The sequence below is a fragment of the Octopus bimaculoides genome, chromosome 20, assembly GCF_046866305.1.
Source record: "Octopus bimaculoides isolate indiv1 chromosome 20, ASM4686630v1, whole genome shotgun sequence".
Lineage (NCBI taxonomy): Eukaryota > Metazoa > Mollusca > Cephalopoda > Octopoda > Octopodidae > Octopus > Octopus bimaculoides.
The window spans coordinates 5,049,112-5,068,471 of NC_142947.1; the positions used below are offsets into that span (position 1 = coordinate 5,049,112).

Sequence of the window (19,360 nt, forward strand, 5' to 3'; positions counted from 1 at the left end):
TTTTCAATTTCTTCAAAGTTATGTTTTTTTTAGTTAAACACAAAATAATTTCAGTATAAACTTTGTTCAAAGAGTAAGAAAAATTATTCAGTGAAGGTACTCACCTGAAAAATCCTTTCTGAATGTATATTTTGGGAAATTTCAAAAATTTTTGTTCCTTTTTCACGAATAATAATCCTCTCTGACAAGTAGAAATAAAATGACTTTTTAACGTCCGTCTCTATTCACATATATACGTGTGTAGGGGTGCGTTTATTACCATAAATCTCTAACTATAGCAACAATTCTTCACATACATTTCAACAGTAACAACGACAATCACCAGCACCACCACCGCCGTCGCCACCATGAGCACCACCACAACAACAACAACAACAACAACTGACCCAGTGTCACTCACTCCTTAATTCAACCCCACAGTTGATGACCGGGTCAGCAGCTAATTTTGCGACAACAGTTACAGCTACAACAAACACTTTGGACCAGCTCTAAATTTACCCACGTTTTCCTATCACTAACTACTAAATCAAAAGAAATTCAATTTATTGCATCTTTAACGACTTCAGATATTGCTTACGAGAAAAAAGAAGGTAGCGACAATGTATTTATTTCAAAAGTGGATAAAACAAATTCTCATACAGGGGGTGCTGAGTACCCCATAGCTCCACCGTGGTTATGTGCCTGGTGCCCAGTGGAACTGTTACAAAAGGTTTGCCTCCTAGGCACGGCCAGAATAATCAGGAAAGTATCAGATAGCTGAATGACCTCACAGTCCATGGAGGTCTCCATTCTGTCAACCATCATTTTTTGTGACCCTTTATGTCCAGTGGTATACATGAAAAGCCTCAAACATGATGGGGACTGTTTCCCCACATAGCTTTAGTGATTCTGTTCATTGATAAAATAAGTACTAGTGATATAATGGGGGCCCTCTGTGTAATTAATTGATCCCTCCATCCCCTATAAATGTCAGATCTTGTACATGCTTAGACATTAATATTTATTAGCTGTAATTGGTAGACACACCCCCCTACTTGAATACAGTGCAGAAAAATATATTATAGATCTTCACATACACACACACACGTATGCACACACACACATAAGCACTCACATACATGCACACATGTATACATATACACATGCTAAATTAAATGCCATTACGTTCACTATGTGTATATTTGTTTTCTTTTGTGAAGGAATGTAGAGAAGAGACAACTGAAGCCTTGACCCCCCCCCCCCCACGTATGTTACAAGTATCAGCTTTATCACCCATCCCCGCCGCCATATAGATATTTTGTGACCCCTTTAACAGGTTAAAGCTAAAGAAAAGAAGAAAGTGGAAGGTTTCCATTTGGAAGTCCTGAAGTGTTACAACTCGACACCAACTTCCTCCTCCTCCTCCCCTTCCTCCTCCCCCTCCGCCATCCAAACTCTTTCCTTGTTTGTTTGTCATAGCTTTTTTTAAAGTTGGCTTCTTTTTTCACATGGTTTGAATTCAAAAATTTTGACTCAGAACTCGAGATATCATAAAGGATCTCATCTTGTCAAAGCATCTATCATCTGCAGCACCAACAAATTTGGATTTTGAATTTCTTTTAAAAGACAGAACCTACACCAATGAAATTTTGGAAGAATCTTCAACTATTTATTTATCTATTTTGTTGAAGAATCTCAAAATTTCTAAGATTGTCATATTAGATAATGATGCAATGAAGCAGAAGTATTGAAGTATTGGGTGTGCTACAAGTTTATACATTTTGATCAAATAGATATTTATATTTGCTTAATTATATTATTTTTATGTAAATTTTTTGCAAATGACTGAGTTTTTAGCTAGCTTTAGCCACGCCTTTGGAGAACAGCAAGTTGAAAACAGGAGCAGCTTTAAAGTCTTTGACAGCACACCCTTGTAGACATCCCTGAGAAATACACAATACCGAAGGAACGAATTTTTGTAGAGTATTTGTTACATTAATTATATTAAAGAGACTCCAAACATCATTTAGTGAAACAATTGTTGTTTATATATGTTTGTATATAAATTTGTATAAAGATAAATTGTAACAATGTGTTGTGTTTATATGTAAGACTGAAAGAAGACCAGAAACAATTTAAGGTTTAGGAGAATGTGTTAAGGACCCTGCTTAAAAATCCTCTGAAGCTAGAAAACGAGATTGGAAAATAAGATCTTGGAGATTCTTTCTGGAGTCGAACCAAATTAGTGAAATCTAGGAGCAAAAGAGAGAGAAAAATAACAAAACAAGAAAAAAAAAAAAGGGGATAAGCATCAAATTATTTAATTACCATGGCAACTACATCTGCACTGATGCTCTTTGCTGTTGGAATATTTATGGTTGGTTGGAATGGACCCACAAATATAGCAGGTATTTATTATGATTTTTTTTTCTAATTTTTTGTTTGGTCATCTTTTGACCATTCACTCGATAAATTTTGTGCATTTGTTTTACCTGCCTGTCTACTTTTCTCTCTCTCTCTCTCACACACACACACTCATATATACAAACATACACGCATGCATACATACATATAAACATACATACATATACATATATATATATATATATATATATGTACTAAAAACTAATATAAACAGCTAGGTGCAATTTAATACCCTAAAGGAAACATTTAATCGTTAAGTATGACCACCTACATTGCTAGAAATAAGAGTTAAAAAAACTCTTAATGTTGTAACACACACACACACACACACACATTATTTAATAACGACAATATATGTTTTTATGTGCTACTATTACTTCTTTTTTTTTTTTAAATAAAAGGTCAGAGGTCCACTCTGCTGAGTGAGTGGTTGGGGTCAGGAAGGATATCTAGCTGTAAAAATCCTGCCAAAACAGTTACAGAAGTTTGGTGCAGGCTTCTGCTTGGCCGGTTCTTCTGAAACCATCCCACCCATGCCAGCGTGGAAGGAGGACGTTAAACGATGATGAGGATGATGATGTCTGTCAAATAGTCATGAACCCCTCTTTGGCTCTCTGAAGGCAAAATCAGTGTGTCTGCTGAGACCCCTACTTTTCATAGACCCCCATACAAAGGATATTTGTTAAACCTAGGCTTCAGTACAAAAAACACTTGTCTCAGCAGTCCCCGCAGTGGGAATAAACACTAAAATATGTTCTCTATCAAATTTATCTGCCTGCCTGTCTGTCAGTGTGTCTGTCTCTCTCTCTCTCTCTCTCTCTGTTTCTTTTCTGGAGGAAGAAATTTGTCCCTCTTTTTGACTTACTATTTTCCTGTCCCTTCTCTCTTTCTCTCCATTTCTGTATGCTTCCATTTATCTCTTCCACTCTATAATACTCTTTCTTTCTCTCTCCCTCTTCTCCCTGCATGTGCATACATTCATATATACATACATGCATATATACATGCATACATACATTCATATATAAATATATATATACACATACATACATTCACACACACACACACACATATATATTATTTAGCAGAAGTAACAGAGTGACTCAAGGTCAGAGAGTTTCGTGCATTGACACTAATCACTTTGGTAAGTGCCAATGTATGAACCTTGAGTCACTCCGTTGCTTCTGCTAAATACTAATAAAAATATATTCTCATATTTTGAGTTCTATTTTTCCTGTTTGCCCCAACATACCTGTATATATATGTAGGTACACACCCTCTCTCCCTCTCTCTCTTTGGGAGAGAGGCACAAGCACATACACAGACATATACACACATGGCAGTAACTTCCACCGACCAAATTCAATCACAAGGCTTCGGTATATATGGGTGTATGTTTGTGTGTGTATGCATGTATGTGTGTGGGTGTGTATGCACTCACACACACGTATAGTTCCAAGATACATCTCCCAGATGTTATAGGATGCATCATCAGTGATGCTCCTGGGGGTCTTTGGGGTATTTCAGGCCTTTCAGCATGTCCCCCTCCCCATCTCCCTGACTCACCCAGCTGACTGGACCAAGATTGATCAAGTCCCACCCCTCAGCAGCAACAAGCCGAAAGTCTGCCCTGCATGGCCATCTAATCACTTCTTATTCTGCTTTGTTGCTGCACCAGCAATTCCAAGCCCACTCACAGCTTTGCAGAGTGATTGCCCCACAAAACACCAGCAGCCAACTTCACAGTCAACAAGCCAGCCAGCCAGCCAGCCAGTCAGCTGTGGCTTCAGCACTGATATGCATATATAGAGTCTGCACTAATTTATGTTTATACTCCCTCTCTGTCTCTCTCCCCACTGTGTGTGTGTGTGTGTGTGTGTGTGTATGTATATATATATATATATATATATATGTATAAATACTTAAATTTTACATATATATGTGTGGATATATATAATGATATAAATAATATATAAATATATGCATATATCCATACATAGAGACCAATAGAATAAGTGCTAGGCTTGAAAAGAGTAAGTCCTGGGGTCAATTTTCTCGACTAAAGGCGGTGCTCCAGCATGGCCACAGTCAAATGACTGAAACAAGTAATAAAAGAATAAAAGAATATTGTTCATGCAGTTTTGGTTCTATTTTCTGAGGAATTGTGGTGAACTTGAGCAGCACCATAAGTTAATTATTATTATTATTATTATTATTCAGTGTGTGTCTGTGTGTCTTTTCTCTCATCCTAATGTTACTAAAACCACAATTCCAGAACATTCTCATCACAGTCCCTCTTTCTATTTTCACTTAAAAGGTGCAGCTGATTGCAACATTACCAACGGAGACTGTGTCACGGATGCGCCCCAGAAAAAAGAGGCCTGCTTCAAGGCGTGCAGTAGAATTCCAGGTAAGGGGTATTAACTTGAATGGGTTAGAATAAGGTGGATTATCCCTTTGTAAGGTGTGTGGCAATGAAAATGAAACAATCTCACATATTGCAACGAGTGTAGCAAGCTGGCCCACCCCAAAAGATCATAAGGGCAGACCAAACACCACTAGGCATTTTGCCCGGCATGCTAACAATTCTGCCAGCTCGCCACCTTAATAATAATAATAATAATAATAATAATAATAATAATAATAATAATAACAACACACACACACACATGTGCATATGCACACATACACTGACGTTATATTGTTTTGTCTTCAACAGAGGGATGCAAAAAAAATGTCGACAGGTTTGGCAAACAGCAGAAGTACCAGTGCCATTGCAAGGAACTGAAGGAATGTGATTTTGCTAACGATGGCACGTGTGCAGGAGAGTGCTTGGAGGGCTACAGCGGACCAAACTGTCAGCAACGTAAGAACTTTCTAGAACTTTTTCATTTTGGATTGAGAATTATTATTGATCTACAAGCAAATATATGTGCACACACACACACACATATATATATATACACATAATACTCATATGTGCGTGTGTGTGTACACATATATATATACATATATGTATGTACAAACACACACACACACAAGCAAGCAGCTAGTTATAAAATTTCTATAAGAGATGAAAGCAGTAACTGTACTGGCAAGTAATGTTTGTTGCCACTTGGCTGTTCCATACAAATGAACATTACTGTGATTTTTTAAACCTGAAGAGGACATTTCCTCTTGCTGATTAATGATACAACCAGCATCTGATATATTGCAAGCAGGAGAGTGAACCCCTCTTGGTTTTCTCCTGCCCTCTGTGGCTCAGCAAAACTGAAGCCTGTCCACTCTTTTGGCCTGCCTTGCTTTTTCTCCACCTTCCACTGCGTCCTGCAAGATTGTCATTGCTCAGCTGGAGCTTCTACTAACATGGCCATACCATTCCAGTTTCCTTGTCTTTACTATTGTCAGTCAAACCCGTTGTCGTTTTCACTTTCTCTTTCAGGATTATACCACAAGTTCATAGAAAAAGGAAACCCAACTCATGGCCATTTGTTTAGTGCTGATAACAAAAACTGTGCTGATCTCCCACTAAAAGTGGATTTCTATAATCTCTACCGAATCAACACAATAATATTGATCATAGAGGATTTGAGTAAGTAAATCAAGTCTCTTCTCTCATCAAACATCTGATTTCATTGTTGTTGTTGTTGTCTATGATCAGGTTGTGCCTTTGTCAATGGACCTATGATCAAACGTATTCTAGCCATGACCACCTACTTTGGTTTTCCGTTTTTTTTTTTTAATTCAGGAAGACTATGACTAGAAATACAGGTGCAGACATGACTGTGTTAATTCCATCCCTTCCCAATGCAATGAACTGACAAGCTTCTAATTATAGCAGAACGTTGGGTTTGCAAGCAAAGCTTTCAGACTGGAATAGACAACATGGCTTGTCTTCATCATTTCTGTATCTTGCCACTTACCTCATCACTTCTCTGTTGTTCTTCACTTGCAGATAATGAAATTATTGTGACAACAGGACAAGATGACAAACTGTCCTGCGTTCTCATATCAGACACCACACTGAAATGCCAAGGTGACATCTTTACGGACTCACTCAACATTCAAGGAACTGGAATGTGCGTTCGGAATATAGAGCTCCTGGGTAAGTTGCTGCTGTAGCATCATTTACAACTGTGGTTCTCAACCATTTTTTGCCTAGGGATGCCATTAATTCCCATTTCACTCCACTGGGCCTCCAAAGCCATTTGCTGTGTATTTTTATAATTAAATGTTAATAGGAATTGTCAAAAAAAAAAACAATTATTAAAATATTTTGTGTACTGCAGAAATATAACTGCACATATATTGCACATAAATTGAAACAGCAGATTTTTCTGTGGACCCCAGTTGAGAGCCAGATTGAAAGCTTCAGGGATCAACATTGAAGCAGCAGTGGGGGGTAAGGAGTTGAATGGTGAAACTCTGTCACTGGTTAATACTTAGTGACATATTGTTGTTATTTTTGTTATTGTTGTTGTTGTTCTCCTCTTCTTTCTCTTTCCTCCAATCACTGCTACTTCCAATCTGCAAATATATTTAATAATAAACAGACAGTTTATATTCGTAAATTTTGTAGAAAATGTTAATAATTGTGGCTGTTGGGGTTGGCTTTGTAGCATGGTCTTTTCTCTTGACCTTGATGGCTTGGGATAAAAGCTGGCCCTTTCTCATCTTGCATGAGGAATACCGAATGTCTTCATGCACTACCTGTTTAATAAGATGGACCTGATTGACTTGAAAGGACTTTTGTCAATCATGGCCTGGATCTCACCAACAAATTCAGGAATTCTTTTGTTATCAGAATGATCAGAGTGAGCTTTCCAAGCTGCCATACCTTCATAATCAACATTAGACTCATCCAATGCTTTCCGAATCCTCTGCACTATCCTCAGATTAACACCCAAACACTCTGAGATGTTCGTATTGGATCTTCTGGCATGAATACCAAGTAGTACAGCATATCATTTCCAAATTTCTGGCAGAGTAAATTGTGTCATGGTACTGTTTTTCTCACAGATGGTGCCTAACTGACACTTCTATACTGTGTAGTTGACAAAATCAAAAGTAAACAATGAGCATGCGGGAAATTAGAAATATAAAATGGCGACAATTTACCCATCATTCTCTGCATATTTATTTCTCTATTCAATGTTCTTGTTTTAGGCTGTCCTCCAGAACTCTACGGTGAGAACTGCTTACAAAAGTGTAACTGCATTAATGGATCGACATGCCACCAGCTGACAGGAGCATGCCAGGGTGGTTGTGAAACAGGGTGGCATGGTGATGACTGCCAGTCTCCAAATTATGGTAAGTTGATTGTTCCAAATTCCTTCTAGATTTCATGGGTGTGACTTGAGTAAGAATGGAAGAAACATCAACTTCTGATAATATAAATAAATATGTGTGTGTGCATGTGCATGTGTGTGAGTGCGTGTGTATATTATGTACATGTGTTATTGCTTTACTGCCCACAAGGGGCTACACACAGAGGAGACAAACAAGGTCAGACAAACGGATTAAGTCGATTATATCGACCCCAGTGTATAACTGGTAATTATTTAATCGACCCCGAAAGGATGAAAGGCAAAGTCGACCTCGGCGGAATTTGAACTCAGAACATAGCGGCAGACAAAATACCGCTAAGCATTTCGCCCGGCGTGCTAACGTTTCTGCCAGCTTATATTACTTTACTAGGAAACAGGGAGGGTTGGAGACAGGAAGGGCATCCAGCCGTAGAAAGCCTGCCTTAATAAACTTCATTCATCACATGCAAGCATGGAAAAGTGGATGTTGAAACAATGACAGCAATGATTACATCCATGCATACATACTGAACTCATTTATTTTCGTATTTCATGTTGTTTACTGACTGTTGGTGACGTCCTGTACCCATATATGCATATGTATGTATATATATATATATATATATATATATATATAGGTGAGGTTAAATTAGATGGTTATGTTAGTGCAAACATGTATTTAAGTAAGTTTAATATGTGTATAGATTAGTATTAACATATAGAGCAGGCAGTGTGACATGCATAAAAGCCAACTGGAATCAGAATATTTTGAATAAAAAAGATATCAAATTCATTGAAACACAATCTAAGAATAGATTTGATTTGGGAACTTTACATTTCTGTTGCTGTTTTGGCATTTTTTCCTTCTGGTTTCCTCTTTCTGTTCTTTGATTCTTCAGTTTTGTAAAGTGACCTAATTCCAAGAAACACTGCTGGTTGGGAAATGTTATTTTGAAGTATTTAGACTGGAAAAGGTAGTTCGGGCAGGGGCAGATGTAATCAGCAGAACTAAGTGGTATAAAAAAGTCTTCCGACATCAGTTAACCATTTTATGACAGTATTTCTCATAAAATTACACTGTCAGGGTTTTTCTTTTTAAACAAACTTCAGTAGTGTGTCGATAAGCCAGCTGGAGGAGATGTCCTCCTGGGGCTAAAGCAACAGTAACATCCACCCCTAGGGGTCAGCCACACTTAAGTGGCAATACACTTCACTTTATCGTGCAGTTACTGTTAATACTTCATTTAGAGAATTAACATTGCTTGTTTTCACCTTTTCGTTATCAGTGAAGAATTTCACTGGAAAAATATACATAAGGTTGCCAAGAATTTATACCTCTCATCGAAGGTCGGTAGCTATCGGACGCTGACGAAGGGAAATAACCCTGAAACCCGGGTCCGTTCGTGCTACGATCAAGATGAGAGGGATAACTTCCCTTGGCAAAACAAATAGGAGGACACAGTAGTGTGTCAATAAGCCAGCTGGAGGAGATGTCCTCCTGGGGCTAAAGCAACAGTAACATCCACCCCTAGGGGTCAGCCACACTTAAGTGGCAATACACTTCACTTTATATATACATATATATATATATATATATATATATATATATATATATATATATATAAAGGTAAAGGGGACGCTTTAGATACAAATAATTACAGAGGCATCAAGCTGTTAGATCAGGTTATGAAAGTTACAGAGAGGGTCATAGCCCAACTAATTAGGGAGCGAATCAATTTAGATGAGATGCAGTTTGGGTTCGTGCCAGGTAAAAGCACTACTGATGCCTTATTTCTAGTGAGACAGTTGCAAGAGAAATACCTAGCTAAGGATAAACCTCTGTACCTGGCTTTCGTTGACATGGAGAAAGCCTTTGACAGGGTCCCCCGATCCCTTATCTGGTGGTCAATGAGGAAACTTGGGATAGAAGAATGGCTAGTGAGAGCTGTGCGAGCCATGTACAGAGATGCTGCCAGTAAGGTGAGGGTTGGAAATGAGTACAGCAATGAATTCCGGGTAGAGGTAGGGGTCCACCAAGGTTCCGTCCTCAGCCCCCTATTATTTACCATAGTCCTCCAGGCAATCACAGAGGAGTTCAAGACAGGTTGCCCCTGGGAGCTCCTCTATGCTGATGACCTTGCCCTAATTGCGGAGTCACTATCAGAACTAGAGGAGAAGTTTCAGGTGTGGAAGCAAGGTCTAGAATTGAAGGGCCTTAGAGTCAACCTAGCTAAAACCAAAATCCTAATAAGTAGGAAGGTAGATAAAACACAAACCCCTTCAGGTAGATGGCCCTGCTCAGTATGTAGAAAAGGAGTAGGTAGTAACTCTATAAGATGTACCCGGTGCAAGCTATGGACACATAAGAGGTGCAGCAACATCAAAGGCAGGTTAACTAGCAAGTTAGTTTTTGTTTGTGGCAGATGTTCAGGTGCAATAAAGACTGCAAACAAACAGGAAACAACTTCTATCTCATTCCAGGGTGAAAAACTAGAGGTAGTCGATAGCTTCCGCTATCTGGGCGACCAAGTTAGTAGTGGGGGTGGGTGCGCTGAAAGTGTAGCTGCTAGAATAAGAATAGCCTGGGCAAAGTTTAGAGAGCTCTTACCCCTGCTGGCGACAAAGGGACTCTCACTCAGAGTAAAAGGCAGACTGTATGACGCATGCGTACGAACAACCATGCTACATGGCAGTGAAACATGGGCTGTAACTGCTGAGGACATACGTAAGCTCGCAAGGAATGAAGCCAGTATGCTCCGTTGGATGTGTAATGTCAATGTGAATACCCGTCAGAGTGTAAGTATCTTGAGAGAAAAGCTGAACATTAGAAGCATCAGTTGTGGCGTGCAAGAGAGACGATTGCGCTGGTATGGACATGTGGTGAGAATGGAGGAGGATAGCTGCGTGAAAAAGTGCCACACCCTAACAGTTGAGGGAACCCGTGGAAGAGGTAGGCCCAGGAAGACCTGGGCTGAGGTGGTGAGGCAAGACCTTCGTACATTGGGCCTCACCGAGGCGATGACTACGGACCGAGACCTTTGGAAATGGGCTGTGCGTGAGAAGACCCGGCAAGCCAAGTAAGATCGTTGCCAGTGCCCTGGACTGGTTCTTGTGCGGGTGGCACATGAGATGCACCATTTTGAGCGTGGCCGTTGCCAGTACCGCCTGACTGGCTCCCGTAGGATTTTCGAGCGAGATCGTTGCCAGTGCCCCTGGACTGGCTTGTGCGGGTGGCACATAAAAGACACCATTTCGAGCGTGGCCGTTTTCGTGCGGGTGACACGTAAAAGCACCCACTACACTCTCTGAGTGGTTGGCGTTAGGAAGGGCATCCAGCTGTAGAAACTCTGCCAAATCAGACTGGAACCTGGTGTTGCCATCCGGTTTCACCAGTCCTCAGTCAAATCGTCCAACCCATGCTAGCATGGAAAGCGGACGTTAAACGATGATGATGATGATGATGATATATATATATAAAGGCAAACAGAAAATGGAGATACAATTGATAATAATTGCTTTCCATATCAATTACCATTCATTAATTAGTTACAAAAAGACACAACTTTGACTTACTGCTGTTTCAGTTGTCGTGGTTCTTTGCACCAGTGGCTGCAATGATGGTAAGGATAGTTATCATTGTAGGTAGTTATAACAAATTGAATCAGAGAACCTCATCAGAGTGGAAAAATACAATATAAGCAAAAAGAAAAAGAGGAGAAAGAAGGAGAAAGTAAGGACGGTTATAATCAATTTGGGTTACATGCTGACCTTCTGTGAATCTTATGACCGACTGGAAATTATAAATAGAATAAGGAGTAGTTACAATATTAATTGGTATATTCCTATATATGGGGTGTGTGGGGAAAAGGTGTGGGATAGATATATAAAAAGAGTAATTAGGTAAAATCGAAAAATAAAGTGTAAAAAGAATAAAATAATAATAATTAGAAATAACCTTAGTTAAGAACTAAGTAATAACAGTTCGCTATACTTTACTATAATTGGTATTGTATGCATCTATACTATAATGGAGTATTTGTGTGTTCTTGAATGGCTCACAAACATCTTCCATGCTGCAACTGTTTATGTTTCAGCACACAATCTCAGATCAAGTCACTTGCTATGCAAGTACATCTCTGTAATTTTTAAAAGTCACTGTGGATAAATGCCAGCAATGACCTTCTCAGGCTCTCCAGTATTTTAATTTCTAAACAGAAACAGCTTGGGGTTGTAAAAAATTCATAATTTCTAAATTTTTTCTTTTTATAGCATATAAATGTATTTATGGGGAAAAAATATTGAAAAAAATCAATACATGTGAGAGTGATAAAGAAACGAAGAGGATTGTTTTTGGATGTGCTAGAAGAAACAGCCAAATCGTCCTTAAATCACTCGCTTTTCCCTCTGAAAATATTAACAATTGAAAAATTTTTTTTACTGAAAATGCTCTTCGCATGGTTTTGAAATTCAAAGAAAATTGGCCAAAATAGGTCCGGAGTGGGATGATGAGGGAAGGGGGTGTAAAAAAAAGAGTTTTCAAAACTTTTTTCATACAAAGATACCCCGCCCCAACCCCATCATTTCGAAGGATGTGGTTTAAAAAAATGGGAAAATCCCCGAAATAAATTTTTCCCACAAATTTCTTTATAATCGTCATCAACGCCATTTGAAAAGGATTTGTATAAATTTTCATTAAAAGATGCCCATCTTCGTGAAAGTTATGAAAGTTTTCTGAAACTCCTCTCTCCAACCCCTCACAAAAAATTCTTTTCCGCAATACTTTCTAAGCAAGTGAGTATTATTATTATGCAAAGAAATAATTCGACGTAAAATATAAAAATTATTAGAATTGGGAAATCAAATGTGAAAATATGAAGAGGCCGGCAGAAAAGCGCCCGGAGGGCAGTCGTTCTGCTCGTTAGACTAATTATTATAAGAAGGTTGTATACCTGAAATGACAGCTGGTCTGGAGTAGGACTAGACCGGACTGTTGGAGGATACCATTGGTCAGTTGGTATTCCGAAACAAAAGGCTGGCCGTCGGGCAACCGTTACTTATTGTGTTCATATTGTAAACAATGTAAAGATGCTAGAAGGGGCCAAGAAGTCGCTTAAGTGATTGGCTTATAAGAAGGATGACCATCGAATTGAACATAGAGATGATGTAGGGGAGGTAACTAATGGTTATTCTGCGTTACACTATTTGTTAAGGGCTGTGTGTAGGAACAGTTGAATTAATTTAATTTAACTTTATTTAATTTAACTTTATTTAATTTAATATATGGAGCCTACCATAGATGGGCGGGCAGTAAAAATTTTAAATAATACTATTGTTACATATCAGGTAAATCTGTGCAATAAAATATACTTATATATAAACATATGTATATTAAATTAAATTAAAGTTATTGTCATCTTTTGAAGTCGTACTGGCACCTAACAAAGACAGGTGATGAACATGATGACAGTGAAGATGATGACGGGGAAGATGATGATTTCTATAGTCTGACAAAGAAGTGGGGGGGGGGGATTTATTGGCCCCAGTTTAGTCTGCTTAGATTTCGGAAAAGTTTAATATTGTTGGTAGCAGAGTTTTATATATTTTTACCATGGCTTGAACTCATGATCTTGTCGCTTGTAATCCAGTATGTTATCCTCATGTGGATGTTCCTAGTATGTTAAACATTTCCCTTTTGCACTCAAACCGTCTTTGTTCTGCTCTCTATCTGTTTCAGAGAATGTTGCTAAAGGAAAGTTCGCCATCATAAGTAAAGTGGATTCCCATGCAGACACAGTCTTCAGTGATGGAGTCTGTGAGGAAAAGTCTGTCGCAAGGTTTGCTAATCTGAGTATTGATGGCATCTATGACTCATCTGAACAACATGCTGCCTGTGCTTCATCAAGATGGATGAAGCGACCTTTCTGGTACGTGGTCTTGGATCAAAGATATCCCATCAATCAAATACGGATATACAACACTGGCACCTACAGTAAGTGTAACACATAAGCATCGTCATCTTTGCTGTTATTGTTATTGTCCTGTATTTAATGGTGTAAATCATTTGTGAACAACACAGTGCATATCTTTATATATCTCTAACACCAGGTGAATTGATGAGAATGTATTCTCTAACACCCATAAGCACAGCCTACCCACAAACTGACGAAACACATACCCTTGTATATAAAGCACTAACCATAGTTTGTATTTCTTGCAGGAAGTCGATTGAAAGGTTTTGTGGTACTGGTTGACCCCAGCGTTTGCCTTGAAAGCAAAAACAACGAACATTTACAAGATGTCATCGATATTAAATGTGAAAAGATAAGATACGCTATCCGAGTCATAGTTCTTCTGCCGGTTGACTGGGGACAACTAACCTTGTGTGAAGTTGAAGTTCTGCGTAAGTTGAGCAAAATTAACTGATAAAAGGGAGGTAACTAAAACACTACAGTAATATTTCGACTTAAATTGGAAGGAATCTCTGCGACCTTTCCTGGTAGGATTTGAACTTAGAATACCGAGGGGAGGAACTGGGTACCGATAGGGATTTAGCCTGCTTCTCTGCTATTCCTGAAAGATCTTCTATTCTAGATTTATTCAAATAATAATAATAATTACATTTAGACAAAGAAGATAGAAAAAAAAATGAAATAAATGGATGAAAAAAAGATTATGTGGTTAAGAAGTTTGTTGAAACAATTACATGGATCTGGGTTCAGTCCCACTGAATGGTAACTTGGGCAAGTGTCTTCTCCTATAGCCAAGAGCTGACCAAATCCTTGTGAGTGGATTTGGTAGATGGAAGCCTGTCATCTTCAACTTACAACCTGTCTGACACACAACTGATCAACTGCGCAACGATTGGCGTGCCAGCTCCCGGCTGCAATAATAAACAGTCCAGTTGAAATCTAATGGGTTTAATTTCTTAGAAATTAACCCATTTATGGATGATGTCAACTAACAAATGCTTCTCCTAGGTTTGGTTATCGATCACCACTGTGTTGGATGACTATTCTGTCATGGAGACATCAAAGCAACCTCATATTTGTTCATAACACAACTGCTTCAGTCCCCAAAATGTTTGACTAATGCCAGTATAATAGTATAATACAGAATGCTGTGTGTGACTTTTACCTGAGAATGTACCTTAACAATGTAAAAATTTAAAACAAAGCTATGTAGGCCTACACGCCGACTTACAACCAAATCGACTTATGATCAGTCAGTCAGAAACAATCATGGTCGTTAGTCAATGATAGCCTGTATATATGTATATATTTGTGCGTTTGTGTCTGGCAGAGTGACTTGCATCATGGTACTGTTTTTCTCACAGATGGTGCCCAACTGACCTTACTATACTGCATAGTTGACAAAATCAAAAACAAACAATGCACATGTGTGAAATAAAAGATATAATATGGTGACAATTTACCCATTACACCCTGTGTATACACACACACACACACATGGATGTATAATTATATTCTTCATATTATTCATATAACACTAATTGTTTAATTCGTACAGAATGCCTACCTGGATTCTATGGTGTCCGTTGTAAAGAATTCTGTGACTTGTGCTATGAAAACAGATGCAACCAGTTCTCAGGTGACTGCACTGATGGTTGTGTGAGTGGTTACACCTGGAATGAGACTATTTCCTTGTGTGAAGGTAAGTAAATGAATTCTTTGAGTTGGTTTGGAAATGTCATGAGATTTGCTTTGAGCCTTCAAAGATTCCAAGGTAAAGACGATGTTTTAGGATCCAGGTGAACCAGGCTACCTTTTACTTGTTTTAGTCAATAGACTGTGGCCATGCTGGGGCACCACCTTCGAGAATGCCAGTTGAATAAATTGACCCCGGGACTTATTTTCTAAGCCTGGTATTTATTGTATTGGTCTCTTTTGTTGAACTGCTAAGTTACGGGGATATAAACACACCAACACTGTTTGTTAGACCAGGGTGAGGGGCAAACATAGACACAAAGACATACATACACATAGATATGCATACATATATATAAGATGGGCTTCATTCAGTTTCCATCTACCAAATCCAGTCACAAGGCTTTGGTCAGCCCAAGGCTATGTTAGAAGACATTTGCCCAAGGTGTCATGCAGTGGAACTGAAATGTGGTTGAGAAGGAAGCTTCATATCATAGCACACTGTAAGTACACCATACCTTTAGCACACTGTAAGTACATCGTGTCATTGTATGAGTTTTCTCGCCTGTAGTAAGAGGGCAGTGGCAGGGGAGACAATTCTAGAGAAAATTCAGTGTTTTAAAGGTTAAATTTCATTAATAACTTATATAAAAGTTTCTTTGTTGCTGTTTTATGCCTTCTTCCCCATCCTTGATTGAAAGAGGTTTGGATAAGTTTGTATGGTGAGACGAGAATCTAAACATTCTGAATAAGAATCTGCATTCTTTAAAAATCACACGTATTCTAAACGTGGCAAACACAAATATTTTCCCCTTTCTGATTCTGATAATGTTTTCACTTTTCTGTGTTTTGTGCCCCCACTTTTGGTTTTCACTGTTGCCTTTCTTCAATGGGGCTGCTTTCTGTCCCCTTTTTAACTCTTTTCTGATGAGTTGTAGGGCACCAGGGCAATGTATACAGTAAGATCATTATTATTATTATTATTTAAAGTACCCCATCGGAGAGAGAGAAAGAGGTGAAGAGAACTTTTAAATGTTTAAGAAATCACTGAAAATACAGATTTTTGAAACCTGTAGAGTCAGTGCCAACGTCTAAATAAAAAATTCTGAAGAAAGACTTTACATCAAACAACAATGTTAGTCTTTTAGACAGCATCCAAACTACGACATTCTAAACATATCTCTACCTGAGTTATGGTCCTTCCTTTTCTCCTATTTTTGTTTGTCTTTTTCAGAATGTAAAAGCGGAACATTTGGTCAGAACTGTTCTCGGCAGTGTAATTGTATCGACAACACAGAGTGTCACCATATCACTGGGGTATGTCCAGCTGGATGTCCTGACGGGTACGAGTTACCTGATTGTCAGAAGGGTAAGGATTATTGGTCAGGTGACCACATCTCTTATTGTAGAGTAGACTGTTGTATCATAACTGTGGTTCCCAACCATTTTTTTTTTTACCTATGGATCCATTTGAACCCTATTTCATTTGCGTGGACCCTCATAGCCATTTGACTAATCAATAATCCTATCAAAGTTTTTATAATTAAATATAAGAAATTGTATGAAAATTGTTGAAATATTTTGTGTGATGTAGAAATGTAACCAGTTTATTACAGATAAGTTTTAATGACAAAATCTTACATGGATCTCTAAGGGTTATATGGGCTCCTAAGGGTTATATGGTTCCCTAGGAGCCATATGGACCCCAACTGAGAACCACAGTATCATAGTATTGAGAGTGGTAATGGATCTATAAAAGAAACAGTCATTTGTTAAAACAGGAACATTATTGTTGTTGTAGTTGGTCAGACCCTTAATGAGTTAAACACCTTCCATCTGCGCTTATGTGTGTAGGTGTGTGTGTATATATATATATATGCTAGCATCCATTGTAAAGACTTTCATTACATTTTCCCCTGTGTTTTTCTTTCAGAAACTGCTCCATTAGACATAACTCTCATTATTACTCTGACTGTATTAGGTGTGTTGTTGCTGGTTTGTGTGGTCATCATTTGCTGTTGGTGGTAGGTTCAACCTTTGTATTTTCTCCCATTGAAGCAGTTTCAGAATCAATCTTATTTGCAATGGATGCTAATCCAGTTTAATCCTCATCCATCTAGTTTTTAATGGTGCATGCATTTTTTAGCTTTTACTTGTTTTAATCATTAGACTGTTCCTGGAAAAGAATGGAACGGTGACTGCTGAAAAGCCTTTGTTCATCAGTTTGCTTGGTCAGCGCTGAGGTGAAGCTAAAAAGCATCTAATACACGTGTTATTTTACATTTTCTGTGCAGAAAGAGGACAGCTTTTGCCATTTTGATCTGATGGTTGCGCGTGGGCTTGCGCGTTGACTCTGATAACGTATTGAAACAAACTCCTTATTTCACATTTAGGTGCTTCAGCAGGCACCAAATTTTGATTAATGTTCATTCAACAACAGCAGCTTTGAATAGGCTCTCATAATGATATTCTTAGCATGGATCTTTCCATGGCCAAGGTCGACTTTGCCTTTCATCCTTTCGGGGTTGATAAATTAAGTACCAGTTGCGTACCGAGGTTGATCTAATCGACCAGCCCCAAAACATTTCAGGCCTTGTGCCTATAGTAGAAAGGATCTTTCCATGGCCTTTTGCCATGTAGCCAATCGATGATGTATCCTCTTCGAAGTAGCCCACGTCTCATTTGCATATAAGAGCACAGGTAGAACGGTGCTATTGAAGAGTCTGGTACATATGGCATCGTCTGGCTTTGCTTTGAGCATTCTCTTTATTGCATCAAATGCCGTCCATCCTGTCCTTACTTTCTTTGCGAGCTCAGCTCTTCATATCTCAGTATATATTATATATACAATTGTTTTTTCCCATTTAACAGTTACAAGAGAGGGAAAACACGTGAAGAAAAATCAGAATTGACGTCCTCAAGTTATGTAAAGACGAATGAGCGTATGTATCAGAATACTACAGAAACTTGCTTGCTTGTTATGAATATCTCTCTGTTGTGATGTGTATGTATGCATGTATGTAGAAAATGCGTTGTGTGTGTGTGTTTATAATGCCAACTGCTGCACATCGTGTGGATGTGTATATGTATGCAGTGAATATTTTGACTGTTTATACTCATACATTCGTATGATTCCATACACAACTTTTCATGTTGATCTAACCGACTCATCTCCATCTTCCCCAGGCGCTGCCCTTATGGCAAAAATTTGAAATAATTATTCTTCATGTTCTGTTGAAGGTGATGAACATAAAAAGAGCAGCTTTCAGGAGGAGAAGACAACAGCAGCAGCAAACGAAACCCAATAGAGTTCAGGGGCCCCTGTAAGTTTCACTCCCTTCAAATTTGCCTCAATTTCTTGTCAAGTGTCTTATTATTATTATTAAAATTTTTGTTTTCTTATTGCAGTTCCAAGACAAATCTTCCTGAAGATGCATCATTCATTAATGTGTGCAGCAATTAATTAATTTGACCTTTCACAACATTTGAGAAAGAACTTTTGCCATTATTTCAACACCATTTCAACCAAATATTGACCCCAGTCTGCCAACACATTGAAACAATGTTACTTAACGGAGGAGAATTCATTAAAAACCCTTGAAATTTTCAGAAATTTATTTTCTATATGAGAGAGAGAGAGAGAGAGAGAGAGAGAGCATGAGCTTTTACTATACTTATGTCTGCCATAGAGACGAAGCTAAAACCAGACTGGAACCTAGTACAGCTCTCCAGGTTACCAGTTCCAAGTCAAACTGTCTAACCCATGCCAGCATGGAAAGCGGATGCTAAATGAAAGATGATATATAGTATGTATATATATTATACTTGATGCAGTTCTTGGAACCATCAGATGCTGTCCAACTTAAACTACGATGGGCAACAGGTGTTAAAAATAATGAAGGTTTTAATTTAAATATACACATTTCAAAACGGTTTAGTATCAAAGAACCAGAGGTTAACTGACGTGAGTTGATATCAAAAGTGTTA

At 38.4% G+C, this 19,360-nt stretch overlaps 1 protein-coding gene across 1 annotated transcript; it reads left to right on the forward strand.

Annotated features, from left to right (window-relative positions):
- The first annotated feature begins 1,183 nt into the window (after positions 1 to 1,183).
- LOC106877544 (uncharacterized) lies at positions 1,184 to 18,986 on the forward strand. The gene is made up of 14 exons (XM_014926472.3): positions 1,184 to 2,387; positions 4,721 to 4,813; positions 5,123 to 5,269; positions 5,846 to 5,995; positions 6,359 to 6,508; positions 7,570 to 7,713; positions 13,444 to 13,698; positions 13,927 to 14,109; positions 15,237 to 15,380; positions 16,608 to 16,742; positions 17,307 to 17,397; positions 18,245 to 18,315; positions 18,614 to 18,696; positions 18,782 to 18,986. Exons 1-13 carry the CDS (start codon positions 2,309 to 2,311, stop codon positions 18,679 to 18,681), a joined length of 1,710 nt encoding a protein of 569 aa, XP_014781958.1. The 5' UTR covers positions 1,184 to 2,308; the 3' UTR covers positions 18,682 to 18,696; positions 18,782 to 18,986.
- Positions 18,987 to 19,360: the final 374 nt, after the last annotated feature.

Bases quoted from the DNA above. Each gene is read 5' to 3' on its own strand.
- LOC106877544 (XM_014926472.3), top strand. From the start codon at position 2,309: ATGGCAACTACATCTGCACTGATGCTCTTTGCTGTTGGAATATTTATG. The intron at 7,714-13,443 runs GTAAGTTGATTG...TATCTGTTTCAG, and splicing joins CTGCCAGTCTCCAAATTATG to AGAATGTTGCTAAAGGAAAG. The intron at 13,699-13,926 runs GTAAGTGTAACA...TATTTCTTGCAG, and splicing joins ATACAACACTGGCACCTACA to GAAGTCGATTGAAAGGTTTT.